This window comes from Pseudophryne corroboree, chromosome 2 (genome assembly GCF_028390025.1).
Source record: "Pseudophryne corroboree isolate aPseCor3 chromosome 2, aPseCor3.hap2, whole genome shotgun sequence".
NCBI lineage: Eukaryota > Metazoa > Chordata > Amphibia > Anura > Myobatrachidae > Pseudophryne > Pseudophryne corroboree.
Genome location: NC_086445.1, coordinates 266,665,230 through 266,688,421, shown reverse-complemented (window position 1 = coordinate 266,688,421; position 23,192 = coordinate 266,665,230). Strand labels below are relative to the sequence as shown.

The window sequence follows — 23,192 nt, the reverse complement described above, 5'->3', positions numbered from 1 at the left end:
ATAGACGGGCTCCGCAGGAGACATGGGCACTATAAAGAACTTTAGAATGGGTGTGCACTGGCTCCTCCCTCTATGCTCCTCCTCCAGAACTCAGTTAGATCCTGTGCCCAGAGGAGACTGGGTGCATTACAGGGGAGCTCTCCAGAGTTTCTCTGAAAAAGAATTTTGTTAGGTTTTTTATTTTCAGGGAGCACTGCTGGCAACAGGCTCCCTGCATCGTGGGACTGAGGAGAGAGAAGCAGACCTACTTAAGTGATAGGCTCTGCTTCTTAGGCTACTGGACACCATTAGCTCCAGAGGGAGTCGGAACGCAGGCCTCCCCTCGCCGTTCGTCCCAGAGCCGCGCCGCCGTCCTCCTCACAGAGCCGGAAGATAGAAGCCGGGTGAGTATAAGAAGAAAAGAAGATTTCTTAGGCGGCAGAAGACTTCAGATCTTCCCTGAGGTAAGCGCGCAGCGGTAATGCTGCGCGCCACTGCTCCCACACACAACACACACTAGCAGGCACGGATGGGCGCAGGGGGGGGCGCCCTGGGCAGCAATAAAAACCTCTAAGTCTGGCATTTATATGTATATCACGGGTGTAATGTTGAGAACAATTGCATCCTTGCAAGTTTACATTAATGCAATGCAAATAAAACTTTTTTTTTTTAATTAATAAAAGCTTATGCTGGGTACACACTAGACGATGTGTGCGCTCAGCGATATCGGCGGCGACGGGACCCGGCATCAGCAAATGCATAAACATTAGCAATGGAGTGATGGCGGGGCCATGCGCCATCGCTTGCAATGACGCTCGTCAGACCTGCATGCTGATGGACATACACACTGGACAATTTGAACAATGTGTCGTTCCAATCCATCGGAATCGGGCACATCACTCAAATTATAGTCTACCGTGTACCCGGCATCAGACTACCAGAAATCATGACCAAACCCTAATGTGCAAATCAAATCAACATACAATTTTACAATGCATTGACGATACAAAAGTAAAAAAATTACCTTTCTTTATCCACACAGACTTGAACAGGGTAAGACTGGTTACTTTTATTTCCTGTACCCAACTGACCATAGGAGTTGGCTCCCCACGCATACATCCCCCCTTCATCTGTCAATGCCAGGGTATGTGCATAACCACACACAATCTACAGGAAAGAGGATATTAGTTGTGGGGAGTATGAGAGCAATTTGTCTATTGAGAAATATACTTTAGAGGAGGACTGTGTTTCATAAAAAAAATAATGAAACGAATATAAAGAAAATAAGCATATCTACAACATATACAAGAGTCGGATTTTTCTAGTACAAGGCTGGAAATGGATTATTAATTATTCAATCATATGGAACATCTTATTTATGTGGAGATTGTCTGAGATACATGAAATAGCACCAGTGCTGAGTAAGGTAGAAGATTGCTGGCTTGGCCATTAAAGTATTTTTTTACAGTCTAATATTTAATGCATGTTATTTTGCCTCCTTCTATATAAAACAGTTTTTGTAGATGGCTGAATGTCATCATAAGTAACCACTATTTCCACTATTAACTGAGATATATTCTGCAGTCACAACTCATTTCTCATCTGTTTATGTCACAGTAAATCCTTAAGGAAACGCACCTGTTCCACGCGAATACCTTGAAGAGCGGCTATTCTGCACGGTGTTGGCTGATTACCACTGCTACCCAGCCCCAGCTGTCCATTTCCATTGTAGCCCCATGCATAAACCTTTACAAACATAAAACAGAAGACAGGTGACAGCAGTGTTCCTTTTGATAAATAAAGCCAATACAATCACTGTTTCGTAACAAGCAGATAAAATAAACACATACACTGAAGATAAGAGAGGAAATAGAAACTGTCTCCTCTCACTGTATCAGAATTACAATCTGAATAATGTCCTACTGGTAATCTTGTCTTTATGCTGTAGTTGTGGGAGAAGTGCAAGTACATGACCAAACAGCGTCTCCCTGACCGAATCAGAAAACATGGCTGTCTGCTGGTTATAGATGTGTGAGAAGACCGCGAGCTTCTTCCGCATTTTATACACTCAATTTATTTGTCTTTCCCAGATACAATCATATTGTGGAGATTGTACTCAGCACATGGTTTCATTCCAGAAGAAATGAGCTACTTATATTCTTTACCAGCACATCTAATATCAAGGCAATCAGACAGGAACAGCGGCACATAACACATTCCATATTGAATAATCTCTCTGCTATACACATGCTATTGTCACCATATTTCACTCCATTTATTGATCGTAAAGGAAGGAGGCGACGTGTGATCCAGACATATTATTGCAAACACAAGGTCCCCCTATCAGTGTATTTTCTTAATCTACACAAAGGTTTGTTAGGCTTTTGAGGGGGATGGGGTGTTTACAGCAAACCTGAAGGCATCAGGCAGGTATTATTTACTGGGTCAAATCAGGGTAATGTAACCATGTGTAACATATAAGAATGGGGACTTTGCGGTTATGGCGGCGATGAGTTTAACCGCAGGGTGCCTGTGCTCCGCTGTCTGCCCACTTTCAAACCCACTTCTTCCCCTATGCCTTCCAAGTGTCAAAGACAATGGTACCCGAATTCCAACATGGCTGTAAAGCATAAAGACGCAGACTCACCCCTACAGCCTGCTTCCACTGCAATTGCCCTGCCATCTCCCCAAGCAGCCTCAGAAACACCAGGTACCCACTCTTTAACTTGGGGAAGTTGTTCTTACCAGAAAAGAGACTATGGGACCCTTTGTAAAGGACAAGTAGCTACATGCACACAGACTATCAGATTTATAGGGCCTGATACAGATTATTACCACCAGCCTGCAAACCTCTGAACACAGACTGGGATAGGTATTTCAGGATGTTGCTTCTCTGAAAACACACATGACGAAGCTGCAAATAGTACAAGTTTAGATTTGGTCCAAACTAGACAATATGGAAAATAGATCAAGAAGTAACAACCTCAGAAATGTTGAGTAACCTGTGACTGATGTTCATTTCCTTTTCTAAATACAAGTCTCCCAGAGCTGCTGGATATACAATCTGACTGCATCAATCTGGTTATCAAACAGGCACATCACGTTGGAGCACAACATCTTTCAGGCCAAACATCTTCTCGAACCTAGGTCCTTATTTCCAGGTGCTTAAACTACCTAGATAAAGAGGCCATCTGGCTTCTTACCATATACGTAATCTGCGCTGGAATGAGGCTTGTTTTTTGCCTTTTGTTTTTTTTAGTTTTGTATTTCAAGGTTACTCGCCTGAGGTCACAAGAGCCCATAAGGAGTTCTCCCCAATATGCTCATGTCTCATTAGAGAGAACAGAAAATGTGCCCTATTTCCAGCAAGGCTATGTCTCTTTGAAGGGAACATTTTCATAGATTTAACGAATGCCTCAGATCAGTAGCAACTCTTCAAGAATGTTCCATGGAATATAGGACTCAGCCTGGCTCCCCGTTCCTGACCAATGGAGACTGATCTGGTTTTCCCTTATTCGTTTTGCTTTTTTTTGGACCTCAGCCATAACTGAGCCAGGTTTGCCCCAATATGTTGACTGACATGTGAGCATTATTAATTTGGGGCATGGTGTTTCTAATAATGTCTGTATCTTATTCCATTCCTCCTCCGGTTTCCTGTATATGCTCTAGATGTCAAAATCCCTTTCTCCTTGTTTCCTTTGGGAACTTATAGTGACAAAACTTCTGGTTTGTTATACTGCATTATCATGTTCCCTAGGTACATGCTAGTCCCATGATGTAATCTCTGTATATTGTCCGTTGCCTTTACAGTATGTGACCACCGTCATTTTCCCTCACTGCTCAAATTGTTTACATTCTTTGTTATTACTCATTGGAGTAAACTTTGTCATGTTCTCTACAGACAATTTTCTCACTATTTCGGAAGTTTAATTTACTGTACCGTTTCATAGTGAAGGCGGGTTGGGCCAAGGGGCCCGAACACCCACTTAAGATATTTGTCCTTTTTCTTTTTTTTCCTACTTTCCCCCATGAAGTCAATTTCACTGTTTGTTGGGATGTATTTCTTCCATAATCCTTATTTTATTTTCCTAATGCTGTATCTCATCCTGTCATATTGTTTCATCATTTTGACTATGTTCCTTTTTTGTGTCCATGTCTGTATTTTTACATCCCTCATGTGTCCCTACTCCCTTTTCGCCGTCCTGGATACGTGCGACTGCAGTATACTACTAGATTGTAAACCTTAACACCTACCACATATTGAGTTGTGTACCTCATTACAGTGGCATAACTACAGGGTGGCTACACTGGCAGAAGTCCAGGGTCCCACAAGGTGAAGGGGGCCCACCCTGAAATCAGTCACTAAATACTGTAGACCAAATACATGATTTGGCTATTAATTTCTGTGTACATGGTAGTATTAAGTTACCATTCCGTTCCATTAGAGTTGAGACTTCTAATAAAACAATACAATGACCCCGGGGATTGTCAGCGCTGTGTGTGTTTCACAGCCGCCACTACACTCGTGACGCAGCAGCACTTAGCTTCTCACTCCTGTATAAGCTCACCCCCAGACTCCTGTGTAACTAGCCCATGGGAGTCTGGGGGCAGGCTTATACAGGAAGGAGAACTGAAGCCAAGTGCTGCTTCCAGAGTGGAACACAGCGCTGCCGATCCTAGGGGTCAAGCAGCCGTCACACATTACATGTAGAGAGGAGCGGTTCGGATTTACTTGGTTCTATTTGCCAAACTAGCACAAGTTCAGATTTATGTTACTAGCTATCCAAAACACCTGACAACTGGATAGCCGATGAGATGACATTTTTGAAATCCGAACTGCTCATCTCTAATCACATGTAACATTAAAGGTACTGTAACAAGATCACTGGAAAAATAAGAATTTACTTACCGATAATTCTATTTCTCATAGTCCGTAGTGGATGCTGGGACTCCGTCAGGACCATGGGGAATAGCGGGCTCCGCAGGAGACAGGGCACATCTAAATAAAGCTTTTAGGATCACATGGTGCGTACTGGCTCCTCCCCCTATGACCCTCCTCCAAGCCTCAGTTAGGTACTGTGCCCGGACGAGCGTACACAATAAGGAAGGATCTTGAATCCCGGGTAAGACTCATACCAGCCACACCAATCACACCGTACAACTTGTGATCTGAACCCAGTTAACAGTATGATAACAAAAAAACGAAGTAGCCTCTGAAAAGATGGCTCACAACAATAGTAATAACCCGATCTTTGTAACAATAACTATGTACAAGTATTGCAGACAATCCGCACTTGGGATGGGCGCCCAGCATCCACTACGGACTATGAGAAATAGAATTATCGGTAAGTAAATTCTTATTTTCTCTAACGTCCTAGTGGATGCTGGGACTCCGTCAGGACCATGGGGATTATACCAAAGCTCCCAAACGGGCGGGAGAGTGCGGATGACTCTGCAGCACCGAATGAGAGAACTCCAGGTCCTCCTTAGCCAGAGTATTAAATTTGTAAAATTTTACAAACGTGTTCTCCCCTGACCACGTAGCTGCTCGGCAAAGTTGTAATGCCGAGACCCCTCGGGCAGCCGCCCAAGATGAGCCCACTTTCCTTGTGGAGTGGGCCTTTACAGATTTAGGCTGTGGCAGGCCTGCCACAGAATGTGCAAGTTGGATTGTGCTACAGATCCAACGTGCAATCGTCTGTTTAGACGCAGGAGCACCCATCTTGTTGGGTGCATACAATATAAACAACGAGTCAGATTTTCTGACTCCAGCTGTCCTTGAAATATATATTTTTAATGCTCTGACAACGTCCAGTAACTTGGAGTCCTCCAAGTCGCTAGTAGCCGCAGGCACCACAATAGGCTGGTTCAAGTGAAAAGCCGAAACCACCTTAGGGAGAAAATGAGGACGTGTCCGCAGTTCTGCCCTGTCCGAATGGAAAATCAGATATGGGCTTTTGTATGATAAAGCCGCCAACTCTGAAACTCTCCTGGCTGAAGCCAGGGCCAATAGCATGGTTACCTTCCATGTAAGGTATTTTAAATCTACCGATTTTAGAGGCTCAAACCAATGAGATTTGAGAAAATTCAAAACTACGTTCAAATCCCACGGTGCCACTGGAGGCACTATTGGGGGTTGTATATGTAGTACACCTTTGACAAAAGTTTGTACTTCAGGCACTGATGCCAATTCCTTCTGGAAGAAGATTGATAAGGCCGAAATTTGAACTTTAATGGACCCCAATTTTAGGCCCATAGACAATCCTGCTTGCAGGAAATGTAAGAATCGACCCAATTGAAATTCTTCCGTTGGAGCCTTCTTGGCCTCACACCACGCAACATATTTCCGCCAAATGCGGTGATAATGTTGTACAGTCACTTCCTTTCTAGCCTTAATCAAGGTAGGAATAACTTCCTCTGGAATGCCCTTTTCTTTTAGAATCCGGCGTTCAACCGCCATGCCGTCAAACGCAGACGCGGTAAGTCTTGGAACATACAAGGTCCCTGCTGAAGCAGATCCCTTCTTAGAGGTAGAGGCCACGGATCCTCCGTGAGCATCTCTTGAAGTTCCGGATACCAAGTTCTTCTTGGCCAGTCCGGAGCCACCAGTATTGTTCTTACTCCTCTTTTCCGTATAATTCTCAGTACCTTTGGTATGAGAGGCAGAGGAGGGAACACATACACTGACTGGTACACCCACGGTGTTACCAGAGCGTCCACAGCTATTGCCTGAGGGTCTCTTGACCTGGCGCAATATCTGTCCAATTTTTTGTTGAGGCGAGACGCCATCATGTCCACCTTTGGTTTTTCCCAACGGTTCACAATCATGTGGAAGACTTCTGGATGAAGTCCCCACTCTCCCGGGTGAAGGTCGTGTCTGCTGAGGAAGTCTGCTTCCCAGTTGTCCACTCCCGGGATGAACACTGCTGACAGTGCTATGACATGATTCTCCGCCCAGCGCAGAATCCTTGCAGCTTCTGTCATTGCTCTTCTGCTTCTCGTGCCGCCTTGTCGGTTTACGTGGGCGACTGCCGTGATGTTGTCCGACTGGATCAACACCGGCTGACCCTGAAGCAGCGATTTTGCCAGGCTTAGAGCATTGTAGATCGCTCTTAGCTCCAGTATATTTATGTGAAGGGACGTCTCCAGGTTTGACCACACGCCCTGGAAGTTTCTTCCCTGTGTGACTGCTCCCCAGCCTCGTAGGCTGGCATCCGTAGTCACCAGGACCCAGTCCTGTATGCCGAATCTGCGGCCCTCTAACAGATGGGCACTCTGCAACCACCACAGGAGAGACAACCTTGTTCTTGGTGACAGTGTTATCCGCTGATGCATGTGCAGATGCGATCCGGACCATTTGTCCAGCAGATCCCACTGAAATGTCCGTGCATGGAATCTGCCGAATGGAATCGCTTCGTAAGAAGCCACCATCTTTCCCAGGACTCTTGTGCATTGATGTACTGACACAGTTCCTGGTTTTAGGAGGTTCCTGACAAGTTCGGATAACTCCCTTGCTTTCTCCTCCGGGAGAAACACCTTTTTCTGAACCGTGTCCAGAATCATTCCCAGGAACAGCAGACGAGTTGTCGGGGTCAATTGAGATTTTGGAAGATTCAGAATCCACCCGTGTTGCTGAAGCACTACCTGGGTTAGTGCTACACCGACTTCCAGCTGTTCTCTGGACTTTGCCCTTATCAGGAGATCGTCCAAGTAAGGGATAATTAATACGCCTTTTCTTCGTAGAAGAACCATCATTTCGGTTATTACCTTGGTAAAGACCCGAGGGGCCGTGGACAAACCAAACGGCAGCGTTTGAAACTGATAATGACAGTCTTGTATCACGAACCTGAGATACCCTTGGTGTGAGGGGTAAATTGGGACATGCAGATAAGCATCTTTTATGTCCAGGGACACCATGAAGTCCCCTTCTTCCAGATTCGCTATCACTGCTCTGAGTGACTCCATCTTGAACTTGAATTTCTGTATGTACAGGTTCAAGGATTTCAGGTTTAGAATAGGTCTTACCGAACCGTCCGGCTTCGGTACCACAAATAGTGTGGAATAATACCCCATCCCCTGTTGTAGGAGGGGTACCTTGACTATCACCTGCTGAGAATACAGCTTGTGAATGGCTTCCAAAACCGACGTCCTTTCTGAGGGAGACGTTGGTAAAGCAGACTTTAGGAACCGGCGAGGGGGAGACCTTTCGAACTCCAACATGTAACCCTGAGATATTATCTGCAGGATCCACGGGTCCACTTGTGAGCGAGCCCACTGATTGCTGAAAATCTTGAGTCGACCCCCCACCGCTCCTGAGTCCGCTTGTAAAGCCCCAGCGTCATGCTGATGGCTTTGTAGAACCCGGGGCGGGCTTCTGGTCCTGGGCAGGGGCTGCTTGCTGCCCCCTCTTACCCTTTCCTCTGCCTCGCGGCAGATAAGACTGTCCTTTTGGTCGCTTGTTTTTATAGGAGCGAAAGGACTGCGGCTGAAAAGACGGTGTCTTTTTCTGTTGGGAGGGGGTCTGAGGTAAAAAAGTGGATTTGCCGGCAGTTGCCGTGGCCACCAGGTCCGAAAGACCGACCCCAAATAATTCCTCTCCTTTATATGGCAATACTTCCATATGCCTTTTGGAATCCGCATCACCTGACCACTGTCGCGTCCATAAACTTCTTCTGGCAGATATGGACATCGCGCTTACTCTTGATGCTAGAGTACAAATATCTCTCTGAGCATCTCGCATATAAAGAAAAGCATCCTTTAATTGCTCTAGAGTCAATAAAATACTGTCCCTATCCAGGGTATCAATATTTTCAGTCAGAGAATCCAACCACACTACCCCAGCACTGCACATCCAGGCTGAGGCTATTGCCGGTCGCAGTATAACACCAGTATGTGTGTATATACTCTTCAGTGTAGTTTCCAGCCTCCTATCTGCTGGATCCTTGAGGGCGGCCGTATCAGGAGACGGCAACGCCACTTGCTTTGATAAACGTGTGAGCGCCTTATCCACCCTAGGGGGTGTTTCCCAGCGCGCCCTAACCTCTGGTGGGAAAGGGTATAATGCCAATAACTTCTTGGAAATTAGCAGTTTTCTATCTGGGTTAACCCACGCTTCGTCACACACGTCATTCAATTCCTCTGATTCTGGAAAAGCTACAGGTAGTTTTTTCACCCCCCACATAATACCCCTTTTTGAGGTACCAGCAGTATCAGAGATCTGCAAAGCATCCTTCATTGCCGTGATCATATAACGTGTGGCCCTATTGGAAAATACGTTTGTTTCTTCACCGTCGACACTTGATTCATCTGTGTCGGTACCCGTGTCGACTGACTGAGGTAAGGGACGTTTTACAGCCCCTGACGGTGTCTGAGACGCCTGAGCCGGTACTAACTGGTTTTCCGGCCGTCTCATTTCGTCAACTGACTTTTGTAATGTGCTAACATTATCACGTAATTCCATAACTAAAGCCATCCATTCCGGTGTCGACTCCCTAGGGGGTGACATCACCATTACCGGCAATTGCTCTGCCTCCACACCAACATCGTCCTCATACATGTCGACACACACGTACCGACACTCAGCAGCCACACAGGGAATGCTCTAATCGAAGACAGGACCCTCTTAGCCCTTTGGGGAGACAGAGGGAGAGTTTGCCAGCACACACCAAAAACGCTATAAATGTATATAAACAACCCTAGAAGGTGTTGTTTTTGATATAAGCGCTTTTAATATATCAATATCGCCAAATTATGCCCCCCTTCTCTTTGTTACCCTGTTTCTGTAGTGCAGTGCAGGGGAGAGTCCTGGGAGCCTTCCTCACCAGCGGAGCTGAGCAGGAAAATGGCGCCGAGTGCTGAGGAGAATAAGCTCCGCCCCTTTTTCGGCGGGCTTTTCTCCCGGGTTTTAAGAAAACTGGCCTGGGTTAAATACATACATATAGCCTTAATGGCTATATGTGATGTATTTATTTTGCCACTAAAGGTATTTAATATTGCTGCCCAGGGCGCCCCCAGCAGCGCCCTGCACCCTCCGTGACTGAATCAGTGAGACGTGTAGCAACAATGGCGCACAGCTGCAGTGCTGTGCGCTACCTTCATGAAGACTGAGGAGTCTTCTGCCGCCTGCTTTCCGGACCTCCGTCTTCAGCGTCTGTAAGGGGGATCGGCGGCGCGGCTCCGGGACGAACCCCAGGAGGACCTGTGTTCCGACTCCCTCTGGAGCTAAGTGTCCAGTAGCCTAAGACTCCAATCCATCCTGCACGCAGGTGAGTTGGAAATCTCTCCCCTAAGTCCCTCGATGCAGTGATCCTGTTGCCAGCAGGATTCACTGAGATTTAAACCTAAAAAAACTTTTTCTAAGCAGCTCTTTAGGAGAGCCACCTAGATTGCACCCTTCTCGGACGGGCACAAAAACCTAACTGAGGCTTGGAGGAGGGTCATAGGGGGAGGAGCCAGTACGCACCATGTGATCCTAAAAGCTTTATTTAGATGTGCCCTGTCTCCTGCGGAGCCCGCTATTCCCCATGGTCCTGACGGAGTCCCAGCATCCACTAGGACATTAGAGAAAGTGGTGAAAGGCAGGTATATCTGCCACAGGTTTCTTACCCATGTGTTTTATAACCCCAGGAATATTGTACTGGTTCTGCTGAGAGCTTCTGGGAAGAACCGGATAAGGGACCTGGGGTTGGATGTGAGAAGTTTGGTCGGGTTATCCATCCCTTTAGGCCCACTTCAGCTCTTTGGGTTTTAGCTTCACAGAAGGCTAATTAGGGCTTTCAGCTGTAGGGGGCTGTTAGCCTGATCATCTCGCTCTAACACACTGCCTGGGTAAAGAGGAGAAACTACTGAATCTCACAGAAAAACCTGTGGCTGAAAACCAATAAGCTGTGCCTGGTTAACTTCTCCTTGTATTTCCGTCTCCCCCCTTCCCCCTTAGGGCAGATAGGACTGTTCTGTGTTTAGTTAGTGCCAGCCAACAAGGTGTTTATTCTGAGGTTTTATTTCTGTTTTTGTTGCACAATAAAACTGGTTGAGACCAGTTGATAAAACCAAGAGACGTGTGATCTCTCAGCTGCTGCACACCGCCATCTACCCCTGGTGATGGTCCCTGTTCCCCTGACCCTGTTACAATACGTTTTAACCACAGACCCCACTAAACAGTGTTTGTAGAGGTATTGTAATTTTGGCAAAAAAACAATTGCACTTCACTACACATTCCAACGTTGTAGATCCTGAAGGAAGGTTTGTTATTGCGGATATTTCTATTGCTACTGACCATTATACCTTATCTTGGGGCAAAATGATAGACAGAATCTGATTGGTTGCTATGGGCAACATCATAACTTCATTTTTAGAAGCGTTAAGCAGGGTACACACTGGGCGATTTCAGCCTAAATTTAAAAAAAAAAAAAAAACGCCACGAATGAAGTTATCGTTTTTTTTTTTTAGGGTTATATTGTCCAGTGTGTATGGTGTAATATTGGTGAACGATGAACGTTCCCCGCACGTTGTTCATTGATCACCAATATTGAGCTGACATGCAGCTCAACCAGTCAATGTCGGGCTAAGATGCATGTCCGGGAATGCCGGCGGTGACATCAATGATAGTTATCGTTGAACAATAACATTCGGTGTGTATGTGCTATATCGTTCAATGATATAGTCATTCATCGCTGGCATTTCATTATCGCTCAGTGTATACCCGGCTTTAGTAAAATTTACCCTGTAATGTCTAACTCCTATAGCTGGCCCTTCTATTAACATTAAGGGGTATATTAAATTGCTGTCGGAACCATTCCGACATGCATTTGTCGGAATGGAGCCGACAAGCCCTATTCAATGAGAGGCCAAATCAGACTGATTTGTCCGTTCCCAGTGTCCCATGGCGTGCTGCTGCTGTCCCCTCATCCCAGCTTGTCCCCGTGTTCGAGATCACAGGGAGGGGCTGGAGGGAGCCTCAGATCCCCGCACAGCCCAGTGCCGGCCGGGGAGCGCTGCACATCCTGCCGGGCGAGAGGAGCCTGGCCGGGGGGGGCGCCCATCTAGAGGTACCTGCCGCTGCCCCTATCCCCGCATAGCCACACAGCCCAGTGCCGGCCAGGGAGCGCTGCACATCCTGCCGGGAGAGAAGAGCCTGGCCAGGGGGACGACTAGAAGAACCTGCGGCTGCCCCTGTAGCCCGCCGCCCCGCCCCCCGTCTCATCTCTTCAATCCGACTATTTTTAAAGGATGGATAGAGGGTTCTATCGTCAATTGTGAATTCCTACTCACCTGGTTAACTTCCTGATGGTCCGTAGCATGGTGAATAGAGGTTACATCACATCTTATAGTGCCCACTGCCGGAAAAAAATTCTTGGTGCTTACCACTCAGCCCAGCAGTCACAGTGGTGACAGATACTGCTCTCAAATGAAATACAGATTTCATAAAATATGGAAATCGTACTGGTAAATAAATGTCATGCCTCCGCAGTTCTTGCCCCTCTACTTTAATCCGCTTTTTGAAAAAGCCAAATGGCTCCAGAACCACTTCTAGTGACCACACTACTGATGCCTCTGCTAAATCCACTTTCTGGAACCAAATAAAGTTGCCAACACTTGTCTGTCTCTGGCTAATGCCCTTCATGTTTTAATAACCACAATTATCAAACATTTAAAATCCTCCAAAGCCCCAGGCCCTGATGGGTTTACAGGTTACTATTACAAGATATGGGCCCTCATTCCGAGTTGTTGGCTCGCTAGCAGATTTTAGCAGCATTGCACACGCTAGGCCACCGCCCTCTGGGAGTGTATCTTAGCTTAGTAGAATTGCGAATGAAAGATTAGCAGAATTGCGAATAGAAAATTCTTAGCCGTTTCTGAGTAGCTCGAGACCTACTCCTACACTGCGATCAGCTCAGCCAGTTTCGTTCCTGGTTTGACGTCACAAACACGCCCTGCGTTCGGCCAGCCACTCCCGCGTTTTATTCTGGCACGCCTGCGTTTTTCCGCACACTCCCAGAAAACGGTCAGTTTCCGCCCAGAAACACCCACTTCCTGTCAATCACACTCCGATCACTTCAACGATGGAAATTCTTCATTCGGACGTGAGTAAATCTACTAAGTTTTGTGCTAAAATACTTAGCGCATGCGCGCTGCGTACCATGCGCATTTTTGCCTTAATCGCTCCGTTGCGAAAATCCAATTAATATATGCAGAGGTACGCAACAAGGTTGTCACTTGTCCCCACTCTTATTTTCAACCGTGAGCAAACCGCTGGTTCCACGGTATACAAATTCACTTGGAGGCAGTGAAGTTAGCATTGTTTGCAGACGATCTGTTGATTTTTGTGTCAGACCCAGACACATCAATCCTTAGCTCTCTCTTTTATTTGAAGCTTTCTCTGGATATAAAATAAATTCAGAGAAATCTAAATAACCACCATAAGCAAATACCACTATTTTGCAGTCTCTTTCTCAGTTAAAATATTTTAAAGTCTCCTTTAATATACTAAGGGACATTGATTCAGTCTAAACTAGTAGACTTACACAAATGTAATTGCCCTCCTCTTATACGCACTATTTCTAGCCAGTTAGGGAGTTGAACTAACATCCCTTTGTTGAGTCGAGAGGCTGTTTTGAAAAAGTATTATTTTCCCCAAATTGTCCTTTACTATCCAAATGCTCCCCATTAGGTTATCCAATGCAGATGTGGCCTACTGCGCCAGAATATTTTCCAAATGTCTGTGCTCAGGTAAAAATGCCTGCATTTCCAGGTCACAAATGAGTAATGACGGCTTGCAATACCAGATATTAGGCTAAGCTCACATGCTGTGTTTTTTGTTACATCCAAATGGTCGCTTTCATGTTCAGTCTACACAAACCTACCCTTAGAGGAAGCCCTGGTATCTCCTTATACTCCGATTACTTTGTTACATGCTCCTCAGAAATCCTTGCCTGCCACATTAAAGTCACTCATCTCTCTGGAGTTGGAATGCACAGAACTATTTGTAGTGATTCCCATCATCTAAATACATCCCTGTGTGGGAATCCTTGATTCCCCCTGTATTTGATTGCTTTGTGTATGGTCTGTAGAGTGAGGCATCATAGCAATCAAGGATGTCTTTGGTCCAGGAGGTACCCTTCTCTCTTTCCAGGCTTTCTAAGATAAATATGGACTGCCTAATATGCATGCTTAGTACATATGCCCCGATATCTTTATTAGGATTTATTTTCTGTTGACCAGACCAAACAATAGGGCCCTTTACACAACACGTGGTCTAGAGATTTTTCTGGTAGTTTTACTTTCACAGAGCTGTTGACTAAAATGGAAGCACTTTTGAAATAGACCCCTCAGCCAACATTCAATAAGTGCATTATCTCACTATACATAGAGTTTACATTGCTCAGGGTGACGGAGGAGTCTGTACAGCGCCCTTAATACTAACTTCCATCTCCAATTAGACCCATTGGCATTTCTGTGTGCGGATTTTAATAAATTGGTATTCGCTTCTTCAAACATATGGTGGCAAATGTATTTAGCCTGGAGAAGTGATAAAGCAGTGATAAAGGAAAGGTTATAACGCACCAGCCAGTCATTACGGGTTTGAAAAATGACAGTTAGGAGCTGATTACCTGGTGCGTTATCCCTTCCACTTATCACTGCTTTATCACTTCTCCGGGATTAATACATCTGCCCCATGGTTCCTTTTCTTAACAGTCATAAGTACTATAAATGTAAAAAAATTAAAAAAAATCATTTTATTGAACTGGATATCCAAGAAATATTGGGGGGAATGTAATAGTGTGTGAGGATCAGAAAGTGAGATTTTGGGAGAATTCTCCTGGTTTTTTTTTAAAGTGGCAATCATTTACATGTCAATACCAGGTTGATTTTGCCATGTAAATGATTGGCACTTTAAAAAAAACAGGAGAATTCTCCCAAAATCACTCACTGTTTGATTCTCACACCTTATTACATTCCCCCCCCCCCCCCCCTACTCTTTTGTAGTCAGTCAAAATGCTGTTGCTGAAAACATTATATTTGGTGTAATAAGATTATATAAAAATGGGTGCTTTTAATAGAATCCCTAGATTCTCATTCTCAGCACAACATTCTAAGCTTATTTGTAAACAATGACATTTCTATGTGTGGTGGTCTTCAGTATGCCGAATGTCGGGATCCCGGCGCACAGTATACCGGCGACGGAATCCCGACACCCGGCATACCGACAGCTATTCTCCCTCGTGGGGGTCCACGACACCCCTGGAGGGAGAATAAAATAGTGTGGCGCGCCACCGTGCCCGCAGCGTGGCGAGCGCAGGGAGCCCACAAGGGGCTCCTTTGCGCTCGCCACGCTGTCGGTATGCCGGCGGTCGGGTTCCCAGCGCCGGTATGCTTGTCGCCGGGAGCCCGAGCGCCGGCATACCGTACTACACCCTCTATGTGATGCCTCTTCGTGAATCTAATACCCACTATGTAACGTAGTATTGGTTACATACTGGTGTATTATCGATGCCGTTTTCACATCCTGCATCCATCATACCCTAACTCTACCCCCTCCCATTTCCCTCTTTCCTTGATGTTTTTCCCTTACATGGTCTTAAAAGTTGTTTATTGCCTAATTGTAGGTTTAAGGAATGTGTACTACTTTGTTCACTACAGTTTACCCTGACTCCATACTTATTGGCTGCTTATGTGACAGTGGTTACTCAATGACTTTCTTATATTAGCCAACACAATGTTTCTTCACCTTATTGCATACTTATGTCATTTTATGTATTTACTCGTTATCATTTGTCTCTTGAAAATATAAACACAATTCACTTAATTTTTTTCTTTTTCTTTTTTTTTATATTTTTATTGAGGTATCATCCAATGCGTTACAGGAAAAGAAAGACGAGCCATAAATAGCGATATATGAGGCAGGGTCATCCTGTACATATGTGCGGAAATAACAAGCAACAATCGACAGAGAATGAAAACAACAAATATAACTGTTGTTGAAACTCAAAAGGTGTGCCAGAATGTCATGTAAAAAACAGCATATCAGAAATGAGCAATACATTTTTAGAAAAATTATTTGAAGCCTGGGAGTAATCAAGAAAAAAATAGTTGGTGGTTCGCCCACAGCAGTTTTTGTTAGGTACCATACAGTGTTCTTTAAGCTATGGTGGAGTTGCTGCTTGACAAAGAGAGGTAGTGAATCTAAATAGGACTCCCACACTGTAAAGAAGCGTTCCACCTTCATATCTTTTTGTAATAGTGTTTCCATCCAATCCATCTTAAAGATAAAGTTGACCTTGGACAGGAACAGAGGTATTTGTGGAGGCGTGCTATCCAACCAACCCTGGAGTATAGTCTTTCTCCCTACTGCACTCTGGGGCTAATTCAGACCTGATCGCTGCTGTGAATTTTCGCACAGCGGGCAATCAGGTCTGAAATGCGTATGCACCGCAATGAGCAGACGTGGCAGTCCGCAGCACCGGGGAGGGCCGGGCAGTAACGGGATGGTTTGAAAAATGCGATCACACCGGCGATCACAAGAAGATTGACAGGAAGAGGGCGTTTGTGGGTGACAACTGACCGCTTCTAGGGAGTGTCCGGAAAAAGGCAGGAGGGAACCGGCGTTTTGTGGGAGGATTCGTGATGTCAGCTCCGGCCCCGATCATCGCAGCGGCTGAGCAAGTCCTGGGCTGTGCAAAGACTGCACAAATTGTTGTTTGTGCAGCTCTCCTGCACATGCGATCGCACACCTGCACAGCGAATTCCCCCTACCCAGGTAGGCGGCGACTACCTGATCACAGGGATGCAAAAAAAAAAACACCCTAGCGATCAGGTCTGAATTACCCCCTCGATCCTCAACATCCCCCACCCTTGATTCCAACGCCACTAGACGGGAGGCATGAGAGTCAATACGGGCCTGGCCAGCCTCTAATCTCATTTGGAGACTCTCAAACCTTTTGTCCATAAAAGGCATTATAAAGTCTGAAACTTCCCTTGCGGTGAGGGGAGCGGACCTCTCCCACTGAGTCTCCGAGGAGCCAGGGTCGGAATGGGTTGGAGGGCAGGATTGATTTTTGAGAAGGGGCCTTATTTTTAACAGTTTTATTAGAGGAGGTGGAGTGCTTAGGAGGCATGGTCTTATCAACGAATGTATCCATACCCTCTGAACAGGGAACGATTATAATGTTTCAGAGATAAGAAGGCGTACTATATAGCAAAGGGAATTCAGGTAGGAAACAATGCTAAAGTGTTAAGACATGTAAGTAGTCCCCAGAAGGGGTTGCATACAAGACGACATGTGAACCACATTCTATATCTCAAACGAAAGGGGGTGGGGGAGGGACAGCAGCTGGCGGCCGAATAATTTTACGGGATATTTGTATTAGTAAGTAAGTTTTCAAAATAATCAAAGGACACATATAATTAGAGAGAGCCACATAAACAATGCGCCTTATGAGGAACAAACCTTAGCTAGATACAAGTGTCCGGGGAGAAGCTGGGCAACCCTCCACGATAAGATCAGTAGGGTAATCCTGACAGCATTCTGTTAGTCCCAGCAGGGTAGCCAGACTATCCTAGCAATGCACTGCTGTATATCAGCAATGGAGATCCGCCGTGGCCGGCAACAAGGAGGCAGGCTTCCTGATCCTCCGCAGTGGACACCCGACCACAATCCGCCCCGGTCCCTCCGTTCAGCAGAGTGCAGATGAGGAGGGGAGAAGACGCCATCCACAATGCTCCCAGCGGAGGACTGCAAAGAGGGCTGCAGGTACCGCTGCATGGTACGACGGTAAACTCCTTGATCCTTGGCTCCCACAGGGTGGTAGTAGTAGCAGGAGGGCTGCAGGTTGCACTGTCCTGTCCGGCGGCGAGCCACCGCGATCTTTGGCTCCCGTAGGGTAATATTAGCAGGAGCGGGCTCCTTGTTGTAATAAGTGTGCCGCTATCAAAAAGCTGGGAAGAGGGTTATCCTCCCCCATTTAGCAAAGAAATCAGAGAAGGATGCGGCTATGAAATAGAGGGATGCCTCCCACAGCACCCCTGGTAGGAGATTGTCAGTGAGTCAGCGGCGTCCGAAGACCTCTCCGGAGGCGACAAGTCCCAACCTCCTGCTCCTGGAACACAGCGTCTGGCCTCAGCGGGTGTGCAGGTGGGTATCCTCAGGGAAAAGGGGGCTATCAGGGCAAGCGACAACCGTAGATCAAACTAGAGGACACCCTTCGCTGTAGCCCTGTGGCGCACTACACTGACATGAAAATGTCGCTGGGGAGCTTCACGCCAAGTGGGGTTAAACGTTTTGATCAGCCTCTGCGGAAAAGAAGATGTGGCTCCGGTCATCCAGGCGTCCTGCCGTTCTCCCTTTTGGGAAGGGGGGGGGTGTCTTTAATAGCCATGTGGCTGCTTTAAAGCAGTTTAGGAAGTCTAAAACAGGACGCCAGGTACGGAGCTCCTCTAAAAAGTGGCCATCTCAGATGCCCCGCCCACCGCCAATTCACTTAATTTAATATTTTATTCTACATTTCTCAATAAGAAACTTTTGGCCTAGGGGTGCAGTGAAAAAAATTCTGATACTATAAGGCGCAGTGATTCAAAAAAGTTTAAGAATCTCTGCTCTATACCATACTATACTTTATTAGAGAAGAATGCACATGCGCTGGATAGTCTGAAAGAGTTTATTCCATCAGAAATGAACATTTTGTAAAATATTGTGTACAGGTTTGCTTTTTGCCCATAGAACAGTCCATTACCCAACCTATAAATACACTAGCGCCCACAATATTGTGCATAACCCACCCTACATTACACAGGTCACCACTATGCCACCAATAGCAGACCCTCACCTACAGTATTTGGATTGGTAAAATGAGATTCCATGGAAGTGCAGCTTTTCTGGGAGCTCCCTATCAGAGGCGTGCCTCCTAACAGTTGTGATTCGGTAGGTATGAGGCTGAAAGCAGTGCAAAGACGTGCTAGTATAACATACCACCCCAATATAAAATTATTTATATTATGTGTCTGTGTTCCCTCCTTGGTTTTTCGCTCTCCATTGTTGGTCCAAATATTATACATTAGCAGTATGATGTATAAAGCATTGGTATAAGGGAAAGTCACATTTTTGCCCCATGTCCACTATACAGTTACATAAATACACCCTGCAGCCTATTATATGCAAGCAACACACATTGTGTAAATGGAGGTCTTTGTAGTGGGGGGTTTTGGTATACATATTATTTAGATCTTCTAAAAACCATTCACATTTATCTCATTCTGTAGGATGCCTATCAACTGTACTATTCACATACATATTTATAAGCACACCTCTTTCCTTGGATTAAATCCATTGATGAATTGTGAAATGTGGGCGTTGGTCCACTAGGGGTCTCTATTTCACCATTAAATAGACTTTTTTTCTTGTGGACAGTTCTCAATACGTTTCTTTAATACCAGCTAAGTTTAGGAAAGCTTTATACAGTATATGAATACGGCCCTTGTCTCCTAAATACAGACTAAGTAAACAGCTAGGATAGGCATATGGTCTGTAGTTCGCACATTAGTAGAATGAGTGGTATCGAGCAGTTGTGTAGTGAGGAGAAGTTACAATGCTTTAGTAGTGGACAATTCCGGAATCAAAACAAGGGGCACCATTGAGGACCAACTGGACATCACAGCTAGGGCAACAGCATGGGTTCTGGGTAAAAACGCAACAAGATCTTGTCTCACACTTTATATAGCACGAGTCCTACACACTAAAACACAAGAGGAGATGGGGCAATTCCTCTCCTACTGCTCAATTATTTAAATTGTTTTTTATTCGCAGCTTTCCAGAGTATGAGCTTCACCACCAAAGGGTGACACTGAAGAATAAGTACCTGAACAATATCAGGACCCTTTTAAAACCAATGAGCAGCCAAGAGTTACAATGTATTAATACCATTGTGACATATGCAATGGAATTAGCCTTTTTCCTATAAACACTATGCCAATCACCTCTTTAGTTATCATATAGTTTCACTTATGCAAACTATTTCTTGAAAGAAAGAACACATCCTTTCACACGGGTGGTCTTCTGTTTGCCGGCGGTCGGGCTCCCGGCGCTCAGTATACCGGCGCCGGGAGCCCGACAGCCGGCATACCGACAATTATTTTCCCTTACCTGCAGCTACTTCCCCTGCAAGAGCAGCATTACACGTGGGCTGGCATCGTGCTTCAGGTAACAGGGCACACTCGGCCTTTGCTGTACAGTGGGGGCATTTTTCTTGGATGCTACCCTCCCAGTTAGCTATATAGAAATCAGTACTACAAGGTGAATCAAAGTATGAAAACAACATCTTACCTCCCCATTGTCCACTATAGCCATGGAGCTCATCTGACCACAAGCAATGCCGACTACAACCTTATTCTGTAGACAACTCGTTACTCTTCTAGGAATTGGCTGATTAGCAGTAGAACCAGAACCAATTTGCCCAGAATTATTGTAACCCCAAGCATACACCTGTTGAAATAAAAGAATATTCAGTTAGCCAAGCTTTATGCCAATGGTTATAAAAAATAAAAAAACAATTAACAAAAGTTAGTCAGCAACACGACAAGTTCACTTCATGATTGTAAAAATCCTGTTGGTAAAACAATACATTCGGCATATAATGTTAAATAAAATGAATGATGGCCAGGTAGCGTGGCCTTGACAAGCATGGAGTGAGACACGTCTTAGTGCTCTCCAGCCTCTGAATCCTGCGCAATTATCCTGTGGCCAACTAAGGACTCCCACCATACCGTCTCCCACTGCCTTATCAATATATGCAGAGGACTCCGGTCTCCAGCTCTGCCTTCTGGCCATGCTGGTTTGCCTGGGGGATTTTCCTATTCTTGGATGCTGGGCCGCCATCTCCGGATTGCAAAGAATGTTGGTTCTTTTCTGACTCCCAACAGCTCCTTTCTGCGGCTGTGAGCCATTGGCTGCTTCTGCCCACTCTCCCTATCCTGTTTTCCTCAGAGTTGGTTTCCCATTAGAGCCTCCAGCCATACTGTTGTGCTAGACACATTGGCATCCAATGGAGGTAAGCTGCCATCACTCCTTACCTGCTCTGTTGATATGGTCACTTTAGTCTCCAGTGAAATGATACCCTGTGGTCCATATTGATTTATTCCTTATTTGACAGGATATGCAGAAAATAATGGATAGGATCAGTGATTCTGAGAATCGTATATCCATCATTGAGGAACTCTAGTATTCCCATCTCTGCACATCTGTCCTTCCTGGAATCTCAAATGGAGGCATGCCAGCAAAAGCTTATTGATATTGAAGGATGTTTTCGCAGCAACAATATTCAACTGGTTGGCATGCCTGAGAAAGCGGAGGGTGCTAATTCTGAGAGGTTCCTGGAAACCTGGTTGACTACTATTTTTGTCCATGACACTTTTATTAAAATTGAATGTGCTCATCAAATCCCAACTCAGCCTCTGCAACCTGGGGCCCCTCTGAGAACATGCATCTCCAAGATTCTGAACTACAAGGACAGAGAGATGTCTACAGGACCACTTGCTTTATGCTATTCTCTGCTCATTTGCGGAAGCCATACTCGCTTAGACTCCCCTTATTAGGCTACCACATGGCTTGGTCTGCAGGCCCCTCGCTGGGGCGCCTCTCTAGACTGACTTTTGTTCACTTGAGTATTATCGACTGTTTGTTTGCTCTACTATATTGTTTTATCATGAGACCATGGACCCTTTGGTTAATAAATTAATAAATGAATGTATTACTACTGTATTCTAACTTCATGTTACTTTCTCTTACGTCCTAGAGGATGCTGGGGACTTCGTAAGGACCATGGGGATAGACGGGCTCCGCAGGAGACATGGGCACTTTAAGAAAGACTTTAGGTCTGGGTGTGCACTGGCTCCTCCCTCTATGACCCTCCTCCAGACCTCAGTTTGATACTGTGCCCAGAGGAGACTGGGTGCATTACAGGGAGCTCTCCTGAGTTTCCTGTCAGAAAGTATTTTAGTTAGGTTTTTTATTTTCAGGGAGCCTGCTGGCAACAGGCTCCCTGCATCGAGGGACTGAGGAGAGAGAAGCAGACCTACTTCTGTGAGTTTCAAGGCTCTGCTTCTTAGGCTACTGGACACCATTAGCTCCAGAGGGAGTCGGAACACAGGTCTCACCCTGGAGTTCGTCCCGGAGCCGCGCCGCCGTCCTCCTCACAGAGCCGGAAGACAGAAGCCGGGTGAGTATGAGAAGAAAAGAAGACTTCAGAGGCGGCAGAAGACTTCATGATCTTCACTGAGGTAACGCACAGCAGTAACGCTGTGCGCCATTGCTCCCATATACCTCACACACAGTCACTGTAAGGGTGCAGGGCGCAGGGGGGGGCGCCCTGGACAGCATATGAACCTCTCTTTGGCAAAAATATATATGTGTACAGCTGGCCACTGTACATATATAAGAGCCCCCGCCAATTTTTAGTGTATTTGAGCGGGACAGAAGCCCGCCGCCGAGGGGGCGGGGCTTCTCCCTCAGCACTCACCAGCGCCATTTTCTCCACAGCACAGCTGAGAGGAAGCTCCCCGGACTCTCCCCTGCTTATATCACAGTGAAAGAGGGTTTTAAAGAAATGGGGGGGCACATAATTAGGCGCATATATACATATATACACAGCGCTACCGGGTAAACATATATTTATTGTGTTTTTTCCTGGGTCATATAGCGCTGGGGTGTGTGCTGGCATACTCTCTCTCTGTCTCTCCAAAGGGCCTTGTGGGGGAACTGTCTTCAGATAAGAGGATCCCCTGAGTGTGTGGTGTGTCGGTACGCGTGTGTCGACATGTCTGAGGTAGAAGGCTCTCCTAGAGAGGACGGGGAGCTAATGAATGTGGTGTCTCCGTCGACAACGCCGACACTTGACTGGATGGATGTGTGGAATGTTTTAAGTGCTAATGTAAATTTATTGCACAAAAGATTAGAGGTACAGCCAGGGAGTCAACCCATGTCTGTCCCTATGTCGCAGGGACCTTCGGGGTCTCAAAAGCACCCACTTTCCCAAATAATAGACACAGATACCGACACGGATTCTGACTCCAGTGTCGAATACGATGATGCAAAGTTACAGGCAAAAGTGGCTAAATGTTTTCGATATATGATTATTGCAATAAAAGATGTTTTGCATATCACAGAGGAACCCCCTTGTCCCTGATACAAGGGTACACATGCATAAGGGAAAGAAACCTGAGGTAAC

General features: G+C 45.8%; 1 protein-coding gene across 4 annotated transcripts in view; it reads right to left on the bottom strand.

The window, feature by feature from the left end:
• The window catches only part of RCBTB2 (RCC1 and BTB domain containing protein 2), a 149,544-nt gene that overhangs the window by 39,624 nt on the left and 86,728 nt on the right, over positions 1–23,192 (bottom strand). For all 4 annotated transcript variants that reach the window (XR_010213608.1, XM_063952787.1, XM_063952789.1 and 1 more), the window contains exons 6-8: positions 20,294–20,452; positions 1,618–1,725; positions 1,004–1,146 (exon numbers count right to left, since the gene is read on the bottom strand). Coding sequence is in view for 3 of the 4 variants with exons in the window: in XM_063952787.1 (XP_063808857.1) it covers positions 1,004–1,146; positions 1,618–1,725; positions 20,294–20,452 (410 nt within the window). In the remaining variant the exon portion in view is untranslated. The remainder of the gene's footprint in view (positions 1–1,003; positions 1,147–1,617; positions 1,726–20,293; positions 20,453–23,192) is intronic.